The 14731-nt window shown below is 42.7% G+C and overlaps 1 protein-coding gene and 1 pseudogene across 1 annotated transcript in view; one reads left to right on the top strand and one right to left on the bottom strand.

Moving 5' to 3' along the window:
• Window positions 1-359: 359 nt before the first annotated feature.
• ACAD9 (acyl-CoA dehydrogenase family, member 9) overlaps window positions 360-14731 on the top strand; it is a 55255-nt gene continuing 40883 nt past the window's right edge. The window contains exons 1-2 of the mRNA XM_006901360.1: window positions 360-512; window positions 10654-10747. Coding sequence (XP_006901422.1) covers window positions 360-512; window positions 10654-10747 — 247 coding nt within the window. The remainder of the gene's footprint in view (window positions 513-10653; window positions 10748-14731) is intronic.
• On the bottom strand, window positions 4187-6853 carry LOC102872951 (annotated as a pseudogene).

The following is a 14731-nucleotide window of genomic DNA, read 5'->3' as shown; positions in this document are numbered from 1 at the left end:
CCAACACAGATCTTTCGATTTTCGGTCCTGCACAAAACGCATTACGTCACCAGGTTTCCTCTGTTTCCGGAGACTGCTCAAGAGTCATTCCTAAACTCCTAGAGCTTAAGGGCTAGGGCTCCACAAGCAGCCACAAACCACGACTTTCCCCGAGTGGCCGTGACCTCCGGCAAAGTACGAGACACCAAAGGCAACGCCCCGCCCCTCCGGCACGTTCCCATTGGGGGCCAGTAGCGCATGCGCACTGGCGGCGGCTGGCGCGCGGGCCTGTGGCGTCATCAGAGCGCGCGGGTCCAGTGTAAATGTCACCGGGGCGCCGAAGCTCAGTGGGTACAGTCTTTTGAGCCCTTCCAGGCAGCATGAGTGGCGGTGGCCTGTGCATGCGCTCGGCGGCGGCGGCGGCGCGTTCCTGCCGCGTGCTGGCGGCCGTCAGGGCGAGCCGGCGCTCACTGCACGCCAGTCCGCCCAGCCGAGCTTTCGCCAAGCAGCTCTTCCTAGGCACAATCGAGAAGGTAATGCAGACCCTTGCTCTCTGCCTCCCACGTTTCGCCCTCTGGCAGGCCAGATTGTGCCACCAGTATCTGAGCCCGCAAGACTTGCCTGATGAAAGAATCATCAGGGCTTTTTTTTTTTTTTTTTTAAACTCCAGATTTCCATGTTCCACTAGTGCTTTTACAGAGCAGGTGTAGAGCGGTTCCGAGGAAGGGAATGCTGGGAATCTTAATGTTTTAACAAATGTCAACTAAATTTTCTTTTTCCTTTTTTAACTCTCTAGTAATTATTTTCAGATAAATTTTGGAAACCATGAGCATAGCTGCCCTGGCTGTGAGGGGCTTCCTCTCTGATTTTTAAACGCAGTGGTCCTCTATTGTGGGCTTCCACCCACTCCCTAGGCTCCCACAGCTGAACCCCAGATCCTTAACTTCCAGTTCAGGTTGTTCAAGTCTAGTTCCAGTTTGCCTTCTCTACCCTGTCCCCCCCAAAAAAAAACCCAAACAAAAAACAACCAAAAAAACCCCCCCCAAAACTAGCAGTCTGGTCCTCATGATGTAGTTTTGAGAGACTTGGATTTCATCTTAACCTGTGACTTTGATTCTCAATTTTGGAATGTTTCTACCTCACAGATGTGTTGCAGAGCTCTGTTATAGTTATCTAATGCTGCTATAAGTTCCTTAAGCGAACGGCTTTGTTGTTGTTATTATATGCCATGAAGTCACTTGTGGCCCTATATACAGTAGCTCTGAACTCTGCTCTATCTTGAGCCAATCTTATTGGCTCTGACACACCTTCCCCCCATCACCTAAGACACTGAGCCAATCCATCTCATCTAGGGTCTTCCTCTCTTGCACTGTCCCTCCACCCTCCCAGGCGTGATGTCTCTCTCCAACGACTGGTCCCTCCCTTGCAACATGCCCCCAGAAAAGTATATCAGAAGAAGCTTCAGAATCCTTACTTCCAACGAGCAGCCTGGCTTCACCCTCTCCAGGTTGAAACTGTTCTCAAATATTTATTTTCTTAGTTTAGGATGCTACAAGTTTAAATCCAGGGCACCAACTTCAGGAGAATTTCCCCCTCTTTTGACTGTGGGAGAAAGTCCTTGTCTTTACTCAGTATCTATGAACCTGGTGTTCGTTAGAGATTTCTGTTTGTTGGCATTAGTCTTCCTATGAGTCTAAGAGGTTCTTGGCACGGGAACCCCAGGCCCAAAGTCCATGCTCCACACCCAGTGCTTTGAGAGTCAGGTCCTTCTTGTCCATATCTCTTTCCTTTTATCTTTTGTAGGATAAAAGATGATGCAGATCAAACTCAAGAGAAACTCCCCTTTACATTTTACCAGAGCTGTTACTCTTGCATCTCACCCAAACTCCCACAACAACTGGTCATTTAATCCTATTACATCATGGGAATGATTGCCTCATTATATATTTGTGAAACATCTGAGAATCAGAGCCCAGCCAAATTGACACATACTTTTGGCTATAAAATGGTGTAAAAATGGTATTCATCCCCTCTTAAAGTTACTTTAAAAACCAAAGGGTGTGCAACAATGAATGAATGGTAATCCAAGTTCTCGATAAACTTTCATTAAAATCTCAATTAAAAAAACCCAAAAGATGGGGGAAATTGTGTAAAGTGCTTTGAGAGAATGTAAAAAGAGCAAAGGCAGAATGAAGATAGCTCAAGTCTGACCTCTGCTAATTCACAAGGGGGAATTGTCCCTGTCATCAACATCTACAACACAAAACTACTTCCTATGAGGTCAGACATGTTCCTCACACTCCCACCACCTAGTTTCACTAATTCTAACTTCTCTCTTTTGCTACTGGGTCCAAAATCCATTGCAATAGCTACACAGACCACACAGAACATGAGTATAGTGCTTATTAGGGTAGTTAACAGGTGATAACAGGTCAGCAATATGAGACAGTTCCTGAGTCAGGACAGCTTCTGAAGTGTATTTGCAGACCCTTCAAACCTTGTGGCTTACAGCCAGTGTTAGAAAGCTCTCTCAGCGAGCTCTGGTGGCCTAGTGGCAAGAAGCTGCACTGCAGTCTCAGAGGTACACGGTTCAAATCCACCAGATGCTCTGCTGGAGAAGGAGGAACAATCTCCTGTATCAGTCAGATCTGATTTGATGGTACACACAAAAAATAATGAAAATAATTTTTTTTTTTAAAAAAAAGAAAGCTCTCAGTTCTGCCAGTTAAGGTATCCTCTCCCCTTGCCCTACCCTCAGGCTTTCAGCAAGCGTGGTTGAAGCCCCCCGGCTCTGTAAGACAGCAGTCCCAGGTCAGCTCTGCCTCACACTTAAGTGTCTGGTTTTGCTGCAGCTGCCAGGGCTTACCTGTAGGCCCCAGGCTGAGTGGTGCAGGAATCTCTGACCCCAAAAGGCATGTGCTGCATTCTTCTTTTTGCTGGTAGTGAGAGTCTTCAGATAACTGCCATTGAACCTACTCAATTTAAATTTGGTCGAATGGTGAAACTAGCCAATCCCCTGCTGGATAGACTTAACACACTTTGTTTGATTGTTCCTTCCCAGCCATGCCACAAACTCAAGGACAGTGGCTTAGGAAGGTAATTTTGAACAACAGACTCACTACACCACGGCAAGGCTTGGCTGACATGTACTGCAGACTGGTACTACATCATTCCTCTAAGTTGGTCAGACTGACCCGTTATACAAGCATTGCAGTTGCAGAAGCGAAGACAGGGTAATGTGCATCTCTCAGAAATGCAGAGTTAGTATCTTTAAAGTTTGTTATTGTTAAGAGCTGTGCAGCCTCTGTGTCAGTCTGTCTTGTTGAGAGTCTTCCTTTTTTTGATTGACCGTCTACCAAGTATGAGATCCTTCTCCAGGAACTGATTCTTCCTGATGACAGGCCCAAAGAATGTAAGAAGCCTCTCCATCCTCACTCCCCACAGGGAGTATTCTGGCTTTCCTTCTTCCAAGTCAGATTTATTTATTTATTTTTTAAGTTTTAGGTTATTACAAGTTATGCCAAAATATACAGTCTTTTAAGATCTGAAAATAACCCATCTACAAAGTAAGGTGGTGGTTATTGTTATGTGCCGTCGAGTCTCTTGCGACTCATAGCAACCCTATGTACAACAGCCCTAAACCCTGCTCTATCCTGTGCCAATCACACTGTCTCCGATACACCCATCCCGATTACCCCAGTCACTGAATCAATCCACCTCATAGAGGGTCTTCCCCTCCTGTACCGTTCCTCCACCCTCCTAAGCATGATGTCCCTCTCCAAGGACTGGTCCCTCCTTACAACATGTCCAAAGTATGTCAGAAGAAGCGCCAGAATCCTTGCCTCCAAGGAGCAGCCTGGATTAACCCTCTCCAGGATTAATCTGTTTGTTTTCCTAGCAGTCCATGGTACCCTCAATACTCTTCTCCAGCACCACAGCTCAAAGGCATCAATTCTTCTGTCCTTCGTAGTCATTGTCCAACTCTCTGATGCATAGCAAGTGATTGCGAAGACCATGGCCTGTATCAGATGCACCTTAGTCTCCAGAGAGACACTATTGCTCTTCAGTAATTTGGAGAGGTCCCTAACAGCAGACTTTCCCACCGCACTATGCCTTTTAATTTCCTGGCTACTGGTGCCAAGAGTGTTGACTGTGAGCCAAGCAAAGTTCTTTATCAAAAGGTGTGTTCTTCCAATTACATTTGTGGTTACCAGCAATCAGCAGCCTCTTTAAAGATAATCTTTTCTTCATAGCGACATCAACATGTGGCTCTTTGGCTGTCTAGGTATGATTTACAGCCTAAATGTATAACACTGTCAAACAGGCTCCACTGTAGTCTCACATGTCTGAACATGCTGAGCTAGTGCAAAGGTTTTCTGTACATGTTGGCAGATCTTGGACAGGCAAAACTGGCACTTTTCATCATAGTTGTTCTTGCTGTTGCTCCAGGTCTCATAACACCTGTCATGTTGGTTGCAGCACTTTGGCAGGGAAGAGATTCCAGTGTTAAGGTAGACACCAAACAGCAGGGAGCCACATCCATTCCATGTGACGGTTTATAACCATAATGTGACAGCAGGGAGCCACATCCATTCCATGTGAGGGTTTATAACCATAATGTGGTATGAGGCTTAGATCCAACACTGCACTTACATTAGCAGATTCTGTCTTTGCCTCCTAGGAGGTCCAAGGTGAAGTTCAGGTACACGTGTCTCTTGAACTCCATTCCAGATGGTCTTAAGAGGAGCCCTCCAGTCGGTGCCCTGGGCTGTTCCTCACACCTGAGAGTGGCTTCCTGAAAGGAGGAGAATCAGGGAGAAGAGCACACACTGCAGCCACGGAAGCAGAGCCATCCATTCAGTGCTGGTCCTGCAGAGACTCCATGGTGCCTGAGGCAGTGGCTCAGACCCAGGGGCTATGCAGCTGCCAGCTCCTTTCCTGCTCCTCCTTCCCAGCAAGCTGAGTTTTGGCTGCCGTCTTCCTTGTTTATTTTTTTGACACTCCCTGATACATTCAAGGTTCTTCACCAACACTTAGTTCAAATGCTTTAGTTCCTCTGTCTTTCTTATTCATTATCTAACTCTCATATGCACATGAGGTGATTGAAAATTCTGTGACTTAGGTCAGACACACCTTTAGTCTTTGACATTCTTGTTCTTGAGAACTTTAAAAGGGCTCCCTGAGAATAGGCAGGCTGGACTGGTCTCCTAGGAGTAGAGGATGCTCTGCATCCAGTGTGGTTTCTTCCCTCTCCCAACAGCATTTACTGAAGTTTTCCTCACATATCCTAAAAGCTCTGAAATTAAACTTCCTCTAAATACTTTCTTAATACTAAATGTGAACTTAGTGTATTGTTGGTTTTGTTTTTCTTTAAAAAGTTTTCTTGCCTTGACTGCCCCTCCTTTCAGTGTGACTTTACTTCCCACCTCTACTCTGATGTAGATAGTAATACTTTTGTTGTTGTTAAGTGCCGTTGAGTCGCAGGCAACTCATAGCGAACCTATGAAGGAGAGTCCTTGACGTTTGGGTGCCTTTCATCCTCTCTCCAGGTTCATAGGGTTTCCTGAGGCAAGCTATTACGGAAGTGGATGCCACTCCTCCTTCCAAAGATAGTAATACTAGACCCCACAAAAAAGGGCACACATGGCACTGTGGTGTAAAATAGCCTTATGTGGGATATGCAGCACAGTGGCCAAGAGGCTGAGGGAAGAGGGGATTACCACACCCTCACCTAGATTGAATTGGATTGAAGATCAGTGCAAAGGAAAACTAGCTAACTTCACCCTGTCTTTCTGGCCTAAGTGTTCTAGACCACAGAGAAAGGGAAGTTTGCCTGCAGTAATAATGTTGGGACTCTGGAGGTGAGGGCTGGATTGGGGATAACTCTAAGGTGGTCATTCCCAAGTGCCAGGATCAGTATGTGCAACAGCCTGAGTAGGAATAAAGAAGTGGAAGAAGCTCCTTTCCTCCGCCCTCATCCCCATCTCCATTTCAAAGATACAATTTCCTAGAGGAGGAACATATGGGGCATCACATCCCTGGGACTGAGCACTGAGGAAGCGAGGGTGCTGCATGGTTCCCCAGTTCTTGACTTGCGTCTGTAACTTCCTCTTTACTTGCTGCCATTCTTTTCCTGTGTTTTTAATGACCTTTCTAAGATTTTTTTTTGGTGTATGGTAACTGTTAAAAGAGCAAGGGCCACAAAGGCGCAACCATATCGGACCTTCACCAACTTTACAAAGGAAAATTGTCCCCATCAACAGCATCAGTAACATAAAACAAATTCCCATGAGGTTAGATATGTCCCTCATGCTCCCATACATCATCTTTCTACTCTTCTCAATACCATTCTTACTGATTTGCTGGGTTCAAAATCTGATACAGTAGCTCACAGACCACACAGAACCATGTTATGGAAGTCAGAAGGTTATAATCCAGGTTTGTATCAGAATACAAGTCATGACAGCTCCCTAAATGTGTACACAGGCACCTCAGCTGTGAACTTCACAGGCCAGTGGTCCCAGTTTTTCAGTCCTGCCAATATTGGCTTTCCACCCCTAGTTCAACAGAGTTCTCAGTCCTGCCAGTATTGGCTCTGCCCTCTAAGATCACATCCGGTCTTCAGTTCAGCTATGGCTGTTGCTACTGTAGGTGTAGCTGGAGTATGAAAAGTGTCCTACATTATCTTGCTGCTTTTTCAGTGACAGGGGAAAAATCTCTTTATATGGCTAGAGCTGTTCAGTTTATTGGTGAGACTAGCTAATCCCCTTGTAGATTGTTGAGATTGGCCAATCCCCTTGTGGAATGATGAGACAGTCAGTTCCCATATGCATAGGTTAACATGCCCCATTCACTTAGTCTCACCCATCCACATGGTCTAGGCAGATTCAGATGGCTAGGAAAAGTCATATTGAAAGATAAACTCCACAACATCTTCCCACAACTCATCTGAGCTTTGATCATTGGTGTTCAGTGCCTCAAAACTCTTCTTATGATGGTCTATAAATTCTGATGTTCTATGCTAATGGTACTATTTTGGATTTTGTGGATTTCTTTTCCTTTTCCTTCAGCTTTAATTTAAACTTGCATATGAATAGTTTGATGGTCTGTTCTGCAGTTGGCCTCGGGTCTTGTTCTGACTGGTAATGTTGATCATCTCCATTTACACAGATGTAGTCATTTTGGTTCCTGTGTATTCCATCTGGCACAGTCCACGTGTATTGTCATCATCTGTATTTTGAAAAAGGTGCTCATAATGAATACATCATTAGTAATATAGAAGCTTTACATGCTGTCTCTTTCTTCATGTCTATTACCAGGGCTGTAATTTCTAACTACTTATTTGTTTCCAACTTTTGTTCTAGTCACCAATAATCATCATTACATTTTGATTGCATGTGTGACTGATTTCAGACAGCAGAAATGGGTAGAAATCTTTAATTTTTTCCTCTCTGGCTTTAGTCGTGTGTTTGCCGATTTGCAGAGAGTACTAGTTGGTTATTGTGCTTTAATGATTATGCAGAGGCAAATTATGGCTAACATTATGAAGAATGGGAATCACAGAACTCTTGATTGCGCTTATGCGAAGATTATACATAGACCAGGAAGCTGTTGACTGAACAGTGTTCAGTCCTTTAGAAACACTGCATGGTTTAAAATAAGGGTTGTATGCTTTCTCCATACCTATTTAATCTGAGCAAATCATTTGAGAAACTAGACTATATATGAAGAATGTAACATCAAGAGTGGAGAAAGACGCATCAACAACCTGTGTTATGCAGATGACATAACCTTGCTTGTGAAAAGTGAAGAAAACTTGAAACATTTGCTCCAGAAAATCAAAGACTGCAATATAGGTTACATCTCAACACCAAGAAAACAAAAAAAATCCTTACCACTGGACCAGTTGGCAAAACTGTGATTGACAGAGGAAAGGTTGAAGTTAAGATTTTTTTTTTTTTAACTTGGATCCTCAGTCAACACCCAGGAAAATAGCAGTCAGAAAATCAAAAGAAGTGGTACATTGAAGAAATCTGCTGTCAAAGATCTCTCCAAAGTGCTGAAGAGTAAGCATATTGATACAGACTAAGAGGCATCACACCCAAACCATAGTCTTTTTAATCACTTCCTAGGCATCTGAAAGTTGAGCAGTGAATAAGGATTACAGAAGAAAAATCAATGCCTTTGCATTGTGGTGATAGAGAACAGGCCTGAATATCCCACACACTGTCTGAAGAACAAACAAGTCTGTCTTGAAAGATATGCAATCAGGCTGTTCCTTAGAGGCAAGGATGGTGAAAGTTCATCTCACAGTTTGGGCAGGTTGTCAGAAGGGGGAAGTCCCTGGAAAAAGACATAATGCAGGGAAAGGTGGAGGGGTAAACAAGAGAGGAAAACCCTCAGTAAGATGGATTGAACCATTGACTAAGAATGGACTCAAGTATCAGAGATGATGAGGGTGGAACGAGATAAATCTGGCTAGTTTCAGCTCTGTTGTTTATAGGGTTGCTGTGAGTCTTAGTTGACTTGCTAGCATCTAAGAATAACCACCATGACCCATGCAAATTTGAATAGCAATGGTATAAGCAGGTCTTTTTTGAATATGTATAGATATTATCCTATTCCTGATGGCATTATACTTCATGATAGGTCTTCAAATGTTCTTAATGACAGTGACAGTGACACAATTCCTCTTCAGTTTATAATTTCTAGCATAGTAGACCATGTGATTGTACTAAACGCACTTTTCCTAAATTCTTTATGTATTTCACATTTAGATTAATGGATGCTTGTAGGTGTTTCTTCTTATTTTGAGTCATCAGCACATGAACGTTTTACTCTGTGTCTTTAAGGCATATGTTTGCATGATTTATCAGATTGCTAACCAAAAGACTGATGGCTTGAATCCACCATCCACTCAGAGGTTGAGAGATGGCCAGTCTCCTCGTGTAGAATCTCAGAAACCCAGGTGTGTGTGTGTGTGTGGGGGGGGGGGGTTACTGTGAGTTGAAACCAAATTAGATCCACTTTGTGGAGGCAAAGGTTTCCTCTGGCTGTTTTCCTCAGAAGTAGATCATGAATCCTTTTTCCTTTTTTTGGTGTGGAAGCTCTGTTGAAATCTGGTCACCATGGGTGACTATGCTGATATTTAGTGGCAAAGATTCTAGCATAACAACAAATACAAGCCTCTGCAGTGTAATAGGTAGACAGACAAGTGGTGCTTTTAAAGTCTGGGAAATCTTTTGTCCTAATAACTTGGGGAATGTGGTGCTCTGTCCTGACACCTCATGCCTCCCTGTACCAGGGCGAGGAAACAACACAAATCTTTCATAATTCTCTTTCATCAAGCCTTATGTAGTATCCCCTCTCTCCTTATTCTCAGCTGCCAGCTTAACTTCTTATCTAATTTGCTTAGAAAATATTTGTAGTCAAGTGAGAACTTCCACCATGACATTTGCCCCCTGCGCTCCACATCCATGCCTGGTTCTGCATCCTCTCTACTTACTGCTTTGAATGAATTGGCTTCAACAAAGGGCAGCCTCATCACTAGACTCCATGCCATCTCATCTCCTTAAAGACAGTAGTCTTGTAATTTTCTCTTTTCTCATCTGCACTCTTACAGATTGAATTTTATACTTCTAAAATATGTGTTAGAATCCTCACCTTTATACCTATGAGTGTAATTATCTTTAGAAATAAAATTTCCTTTGTTAATGTTAATGAGACTGTATCCCTGTATGCTGTGTTTAAACCTAATCACTGTAGCTATAAGGAGATTAGATTAGACACTGACGCAGCCAGGAGGCAACTGGAACAGGTGGGACAGAAGTCCTAAGGAACTCTGTGGAGCACAGTTCTCCTTAGACGTAGAGTGACTGTAAATGCAAATTGACTTGAATGAAAGTGGTTTTGATTTCTTGAAGAGGTTTTGAGTGGAAAGTTAGATATACAGAACCTGGAATTCAGGGGGAAAAATCTGAGCTTGTGAAAGAAATTTTATTAATCAGGATATTGTTGGTATTTAAAGACACAACAGAAAATGAAAATACCAAAGAAATAATTATACCCAAAACAGTAGCTATCTGGAAACAAAGGCCAGAGATAAGAGGTCAAAAAAGCCAAAAAGTCAGTGAGCTAGATGAAAAACTCAGGAGAAAACTTATTTTTTTAGAAGCCAGGTGAAGAAAAATATTTTAAAAGCTATAAACTGTGTCAGATGCCACAGTAAGAAGAGACTTAAGAACTGACTGTGAGATTGACAATGTAGATCTTACTCCTGGCTTTCATGAGAGCAGAATTGATAGGCAAAGGCCTGAATGATTCAAGATCCAGCAGAGAAAATCGATGATGTGTGACTTAGCTTGAGTGTTACTGAAACAGAAATAATGTAAGTGGCTCATTTTAAGGAACAGAAATTTATTTCCTCACAGTGCCATAAACGAGGAAGAAACTGACTGAGTCAGAGGCTGAGTCTTGATTTTGTCTTCTACCCTCTGGAACTGTGAGAAAATACCATATGAAGCTCAGCTTCGAGGTTTAATTCTTAATTCCTTCAGGGTGCAGTGTTCTGCTAGCCAGATATAGAACTTAGCCAACCTTTCTCTTTCAAGTGATATTACTATGGTAATAGATTACTATACAATTAAGTTTTCAGGAAATGTTTTTCCTTTTTAGAAGGAAGTTTTCCCGTTTCCAGAAGTTACTCAAGAAGAACTTAATGAAATTAATCAGTTTGTGGGACCAGTAGAAAAATTCTTCTCTGAAGAGGGTATGTATGCTTTTCTTTATTATTAGAGTTATATTTTAAGAAAGATTCCTTTACTGTTTATACTGGAATGATTATACTTAAGGGATGGTCTCTTGAATACTTAATCACAGAGCAATCGTATCTACTGATAATATTTTAAGGATCATCTCAATTTGTATTTAGTTATAAAACATTTCTTTCAATACTTCTCAATGCATCTATGGGGAGGGACTTCTTACAAAAATTTTCTGCCTATTGCACTCTGACATTTTAGTAAAATCTGTTAAAAATTATTTACTAAGAAAATAAAGAAAAAGAAAAGACATAGGAAATAAGAGTCCACCAGTTATGTTCTTGATTGCTGTGGCAATATAAAACCACTACACATATTTTCAAAAGCTTAAACTCAATATCTGTACTTGGCCTTTTATGAACCAGAAGTAGCTTGTGGACCATCACCAACCTGTAGACAATGAGTAGCATTTGTTGTTGTTGTTGTTGTTGTTGATTGCCATCAGTCAAGCACAACTCATAGCAACCCTATGAACAAAAGGCCTGAAGCCTTTTTATAACTGTTGTTGTTTCTCAAAGTTTATAGAGTTTTCAGAGGCATGTTGTTTAGGAAGTGGATGCCATTTACCTAGACTAAAATTCCTTTGTCTCACACTCACAGGCAGGATCCTTCATAGTATTCAGCAATTTGCAAGCAAGGGAGTGCCCTTGCACTAAAATGTTGTTATTTTTAGGTGCCGTTGAGTCTGGTATGACTCATCGTGATCCTATGAATACAGATCTGAACCCTGTCTTACCCTGTGCTATCCTCATCATCTCTGACAGACTTGAGCCCATCGCTGTAGTCACTGTGTCACTCCATCTCATTCACGGTCATCTTCTTTCACTGACCTTTCCAAGCATGATGTCCCTTTACAAGGAATAGGCTTTCCTAGCAACATACCCAAAGTGTGTGAGACAAAGCTTCTTCATCGTTGCCTCTGAGGAACATTCTGATTGGGCTTTTCTCAAGATATATCTGTTTGTTCTCTTGGCTGTCTATGGGATATGCAGTACTCTCCTCCCACATCACAGCTCAAAGACATCAATTCTTCTTCTGTCATCCTCACTCATTGCCCAGCTCTCAGATGTATAACAGATGATTCAAAAGACCGTGACTTGAATCAGTCACACCCTGGTGTTTAATGTAGAGAAGCCAAAAGAGGAAAGAAATTTTAAAGTAAGAGAGAAGAGCAAGTTTCCAAAGGACAGCTTGAGAAGACAAATTATGAAAATGAATTGTGAAAAGAACTGGAGTTTGAAAACCAACAGGAAGAATACACTTACTATATTTCAAGCTGCTGAAAGAACTGAAGGACAAATTCCAGGCTTAAGTTGGAATACTGAATGATTCTATGGGCAAAATCTTAAATGATGCAGGAAACATCAAAAGAAAATGGAAGAAATACACAGATTCACAGAACCCAAAGGAATTGATTGACCCTGAACCATTTAAGGAAGTAGCAAAAGAGCAAGACACAATGATATTGAACTCAAACTCAACCTGATTGCCATTGAGTTAGAACTAACTCATAGCTGACCCTCCATTGGATTGCCAAAGCCATAAATCACATGGGAGAAGATTACTCCTCTTTTCTCCCTGAAAGCTGTTGATGGATTCCAGCCACCAGAACGCCATGGCCTTGGGTTAGCAGTGCGACTCCCTGTAGTCCAGGGCTCCAGAGCTCCCAAAGGGTACTGAAGGAAGAAAAGCTGCTCTAAAGGAATTGGCAAAAAATAAGGCTATAGGAATTGATGGATTATCACTTGAGGTGTTTCAGGAAAAAGATGTGATACTGAACATTTTCATTCATCAATGCCTATAAATTTGGAAGATAGCTTCCTGGCCAACTAGAAAAGATCCATAGTTGTGCCCATTAAAAAACAAATGCAAAAAATTACAGAAATTGTCAAGCAGTATCGTTAATATCATGTTGTTGTTATGTGCCGTCGAGTCGCTTGCGACTCATAGCGACTATGTACAGCAACCCTAAACTCTGCTCTGTCCTGTGCCAATCACACTGTCTCTGACACTCCCATCCCGATTACCCCAGTCACTGAATCAATCCACCTCATAGAGGGCCTTCCCCTCCTGCGCTGTCCCTCCACCCTCCCAAGCATGATGTCCTTCTCCAAGGACTGGTCTCTCCTCACAACATGTCCAAAGTATGTTAGACGGAGCTTCAGAATCCTTGCCTCCAAGGAGCCACCCAGTTTAACCCTTTCCAGGATGAATCTCTTTGTTTTCCTAGCAGTCCATGTTACTCTCAATACTCTTCTCCAGCACCACAACTCAAAGGCATCAATTCTCCTTCTATCCTCCTTGGTCATTGTCCAACTCTCTGATGCATAACAAGTGATTGCAAAGACCATGGTCTGTATCAGATGCACCTCAGTCTCCAGAGAGACACCATTGCTCTTCAGTACTTTGGAGAGGTCCCTAACAGCAGACTTTCCCATCGCAGGATGTCTTTTAATTTCCTGGCTGCTGGTGCCAAGAGGGTTGACTGTGGAGCCAAGCAAACTAAAGCTTTGAACAATCTCAATCTCTTCACCATCCATCCTGATGCTGCCAATTGGCCCAGTGGTGAGAATCTTTGTCTTCTTGACATTGACCCTCAATCCATATTGGAGCTGTAGTCCTTGACCCTCTGCAGCAAGTGCATGAGGTCCTCCTCAGTTTCAGTGAGCAGGGTTGTGTCATCTGCATAACACAGGTTGTTGATAGATCTTCGACCAATCCTGACCCCACATTTCTCCTCATAGAGCCCAGCCTCCCGGATAATCTGTTTGGCATACAGGTTGAAAAGGTATGGAGATAGGACACATCACTGGCGTACGCCCTTCCCAATTTTGAACCATGCAGTGTTCCCTTGCTCTGTTCTGACGACTGCCTCCTGGTCCAAGTATAGGTTTCACATTAGCACAATCACCTGATTTTTCTGGGATTCCCATTCTTCTCAGAGTCAGCCACAGTTTGTTATGATCCACACAGTCAAATGCCTTTGCATAATCAATGTAATAAATGGTTTTATTTGAGAAAAAAAATCTGTTACTTTATTTCAGTACCATTTTTAAATGGATGGCACAAATATGCAATCCCAAGGAAAAGGAAATGACATATGACTTAAGTAGTAAATTTTCTAGTGATTATCACCATCCCATTTTGTTCGTATCTATACCTAGTTGGCCATGCCTGACCCATTATTTCAAGGTGCAGTTTGAAATCCATCCATACAAGATCACTTTCTGTGGCTGGAGGCATAATGCACCCCAGGCTCCCACTTTCTCCCAAAATGGTCCCTAAGTGGCATAATCAGCAGCTTGGATTATTGGTTTAGCATAAAAAAGTTTTCTGTGTTCTGATCAATTAGAGATTTTTTTTTCCTCTATAAGGACTGCAGCCTTCAATATGGATTGAGGTTCAATATCAAGAGACAAAGATTCTCACCACTGGGCCAATTGGCAGCATCAGGATGGATGGTGAAGAGATTGAGATTGTTCACAGCTTTAGTTTGCTTGACTCCACAGCCAACACTCTTGGCACCAGCTGCCAGGAAATTAAAAGACATACTGCGATGGGAAAGTCTGCTGTTAGGGACCTCTCCAAAGTACTGAATAGCAATGGTGTCTCTCTGCAGACTAAGGTGTGCCTGAAACAGGCCATGGTCTTTGCAGTCAGTTGTTATGCATCAGAGAGTTGGACAATGACTAGGGAGGATAGAAGGAGAATTGATGTCTTGAAGCTGTGATGCTGGAGAGAGTATTGAGTGTACCATGGACTGCCAAGAAAACAAACAAATTTATCCTTGAGAGGGTTAAACCGGGCTCCTCCTTGGAGACAAGGATGCTGAGGCTTCACCTGACATACTTTGGTCATGTTGTAAGGAGAGACCGGTCCTTAGAGAAGGACATCATGCTTGGGAGGGTGGAGGGCAGGCGCAGGAGGGGAAG

Source organism: Elephantulus edwardii, unplaced genomic scaffold, assembly GCF_000299155.1.
Source record: "Elephantulus edwardii isolate Elephantulus edwardi_28Jun2011 unplaced genomic scaffold, EleEdw1.0 scaffold00322, whole genome shotgun sequence".
NCBI classification, from domain to species: domain Eukaryota; kingdom Metazoa; phylum Chordata; class Mammalia; order Macroscelidea; family Macroscelididae; genus Elephantulus; species Elephantulus edwardii.
The sequence above is the reverse complement of the archived record's forward strand: the minus strand, read 5'-3'. Positions and strand labels throughout refer to the sequence as shown.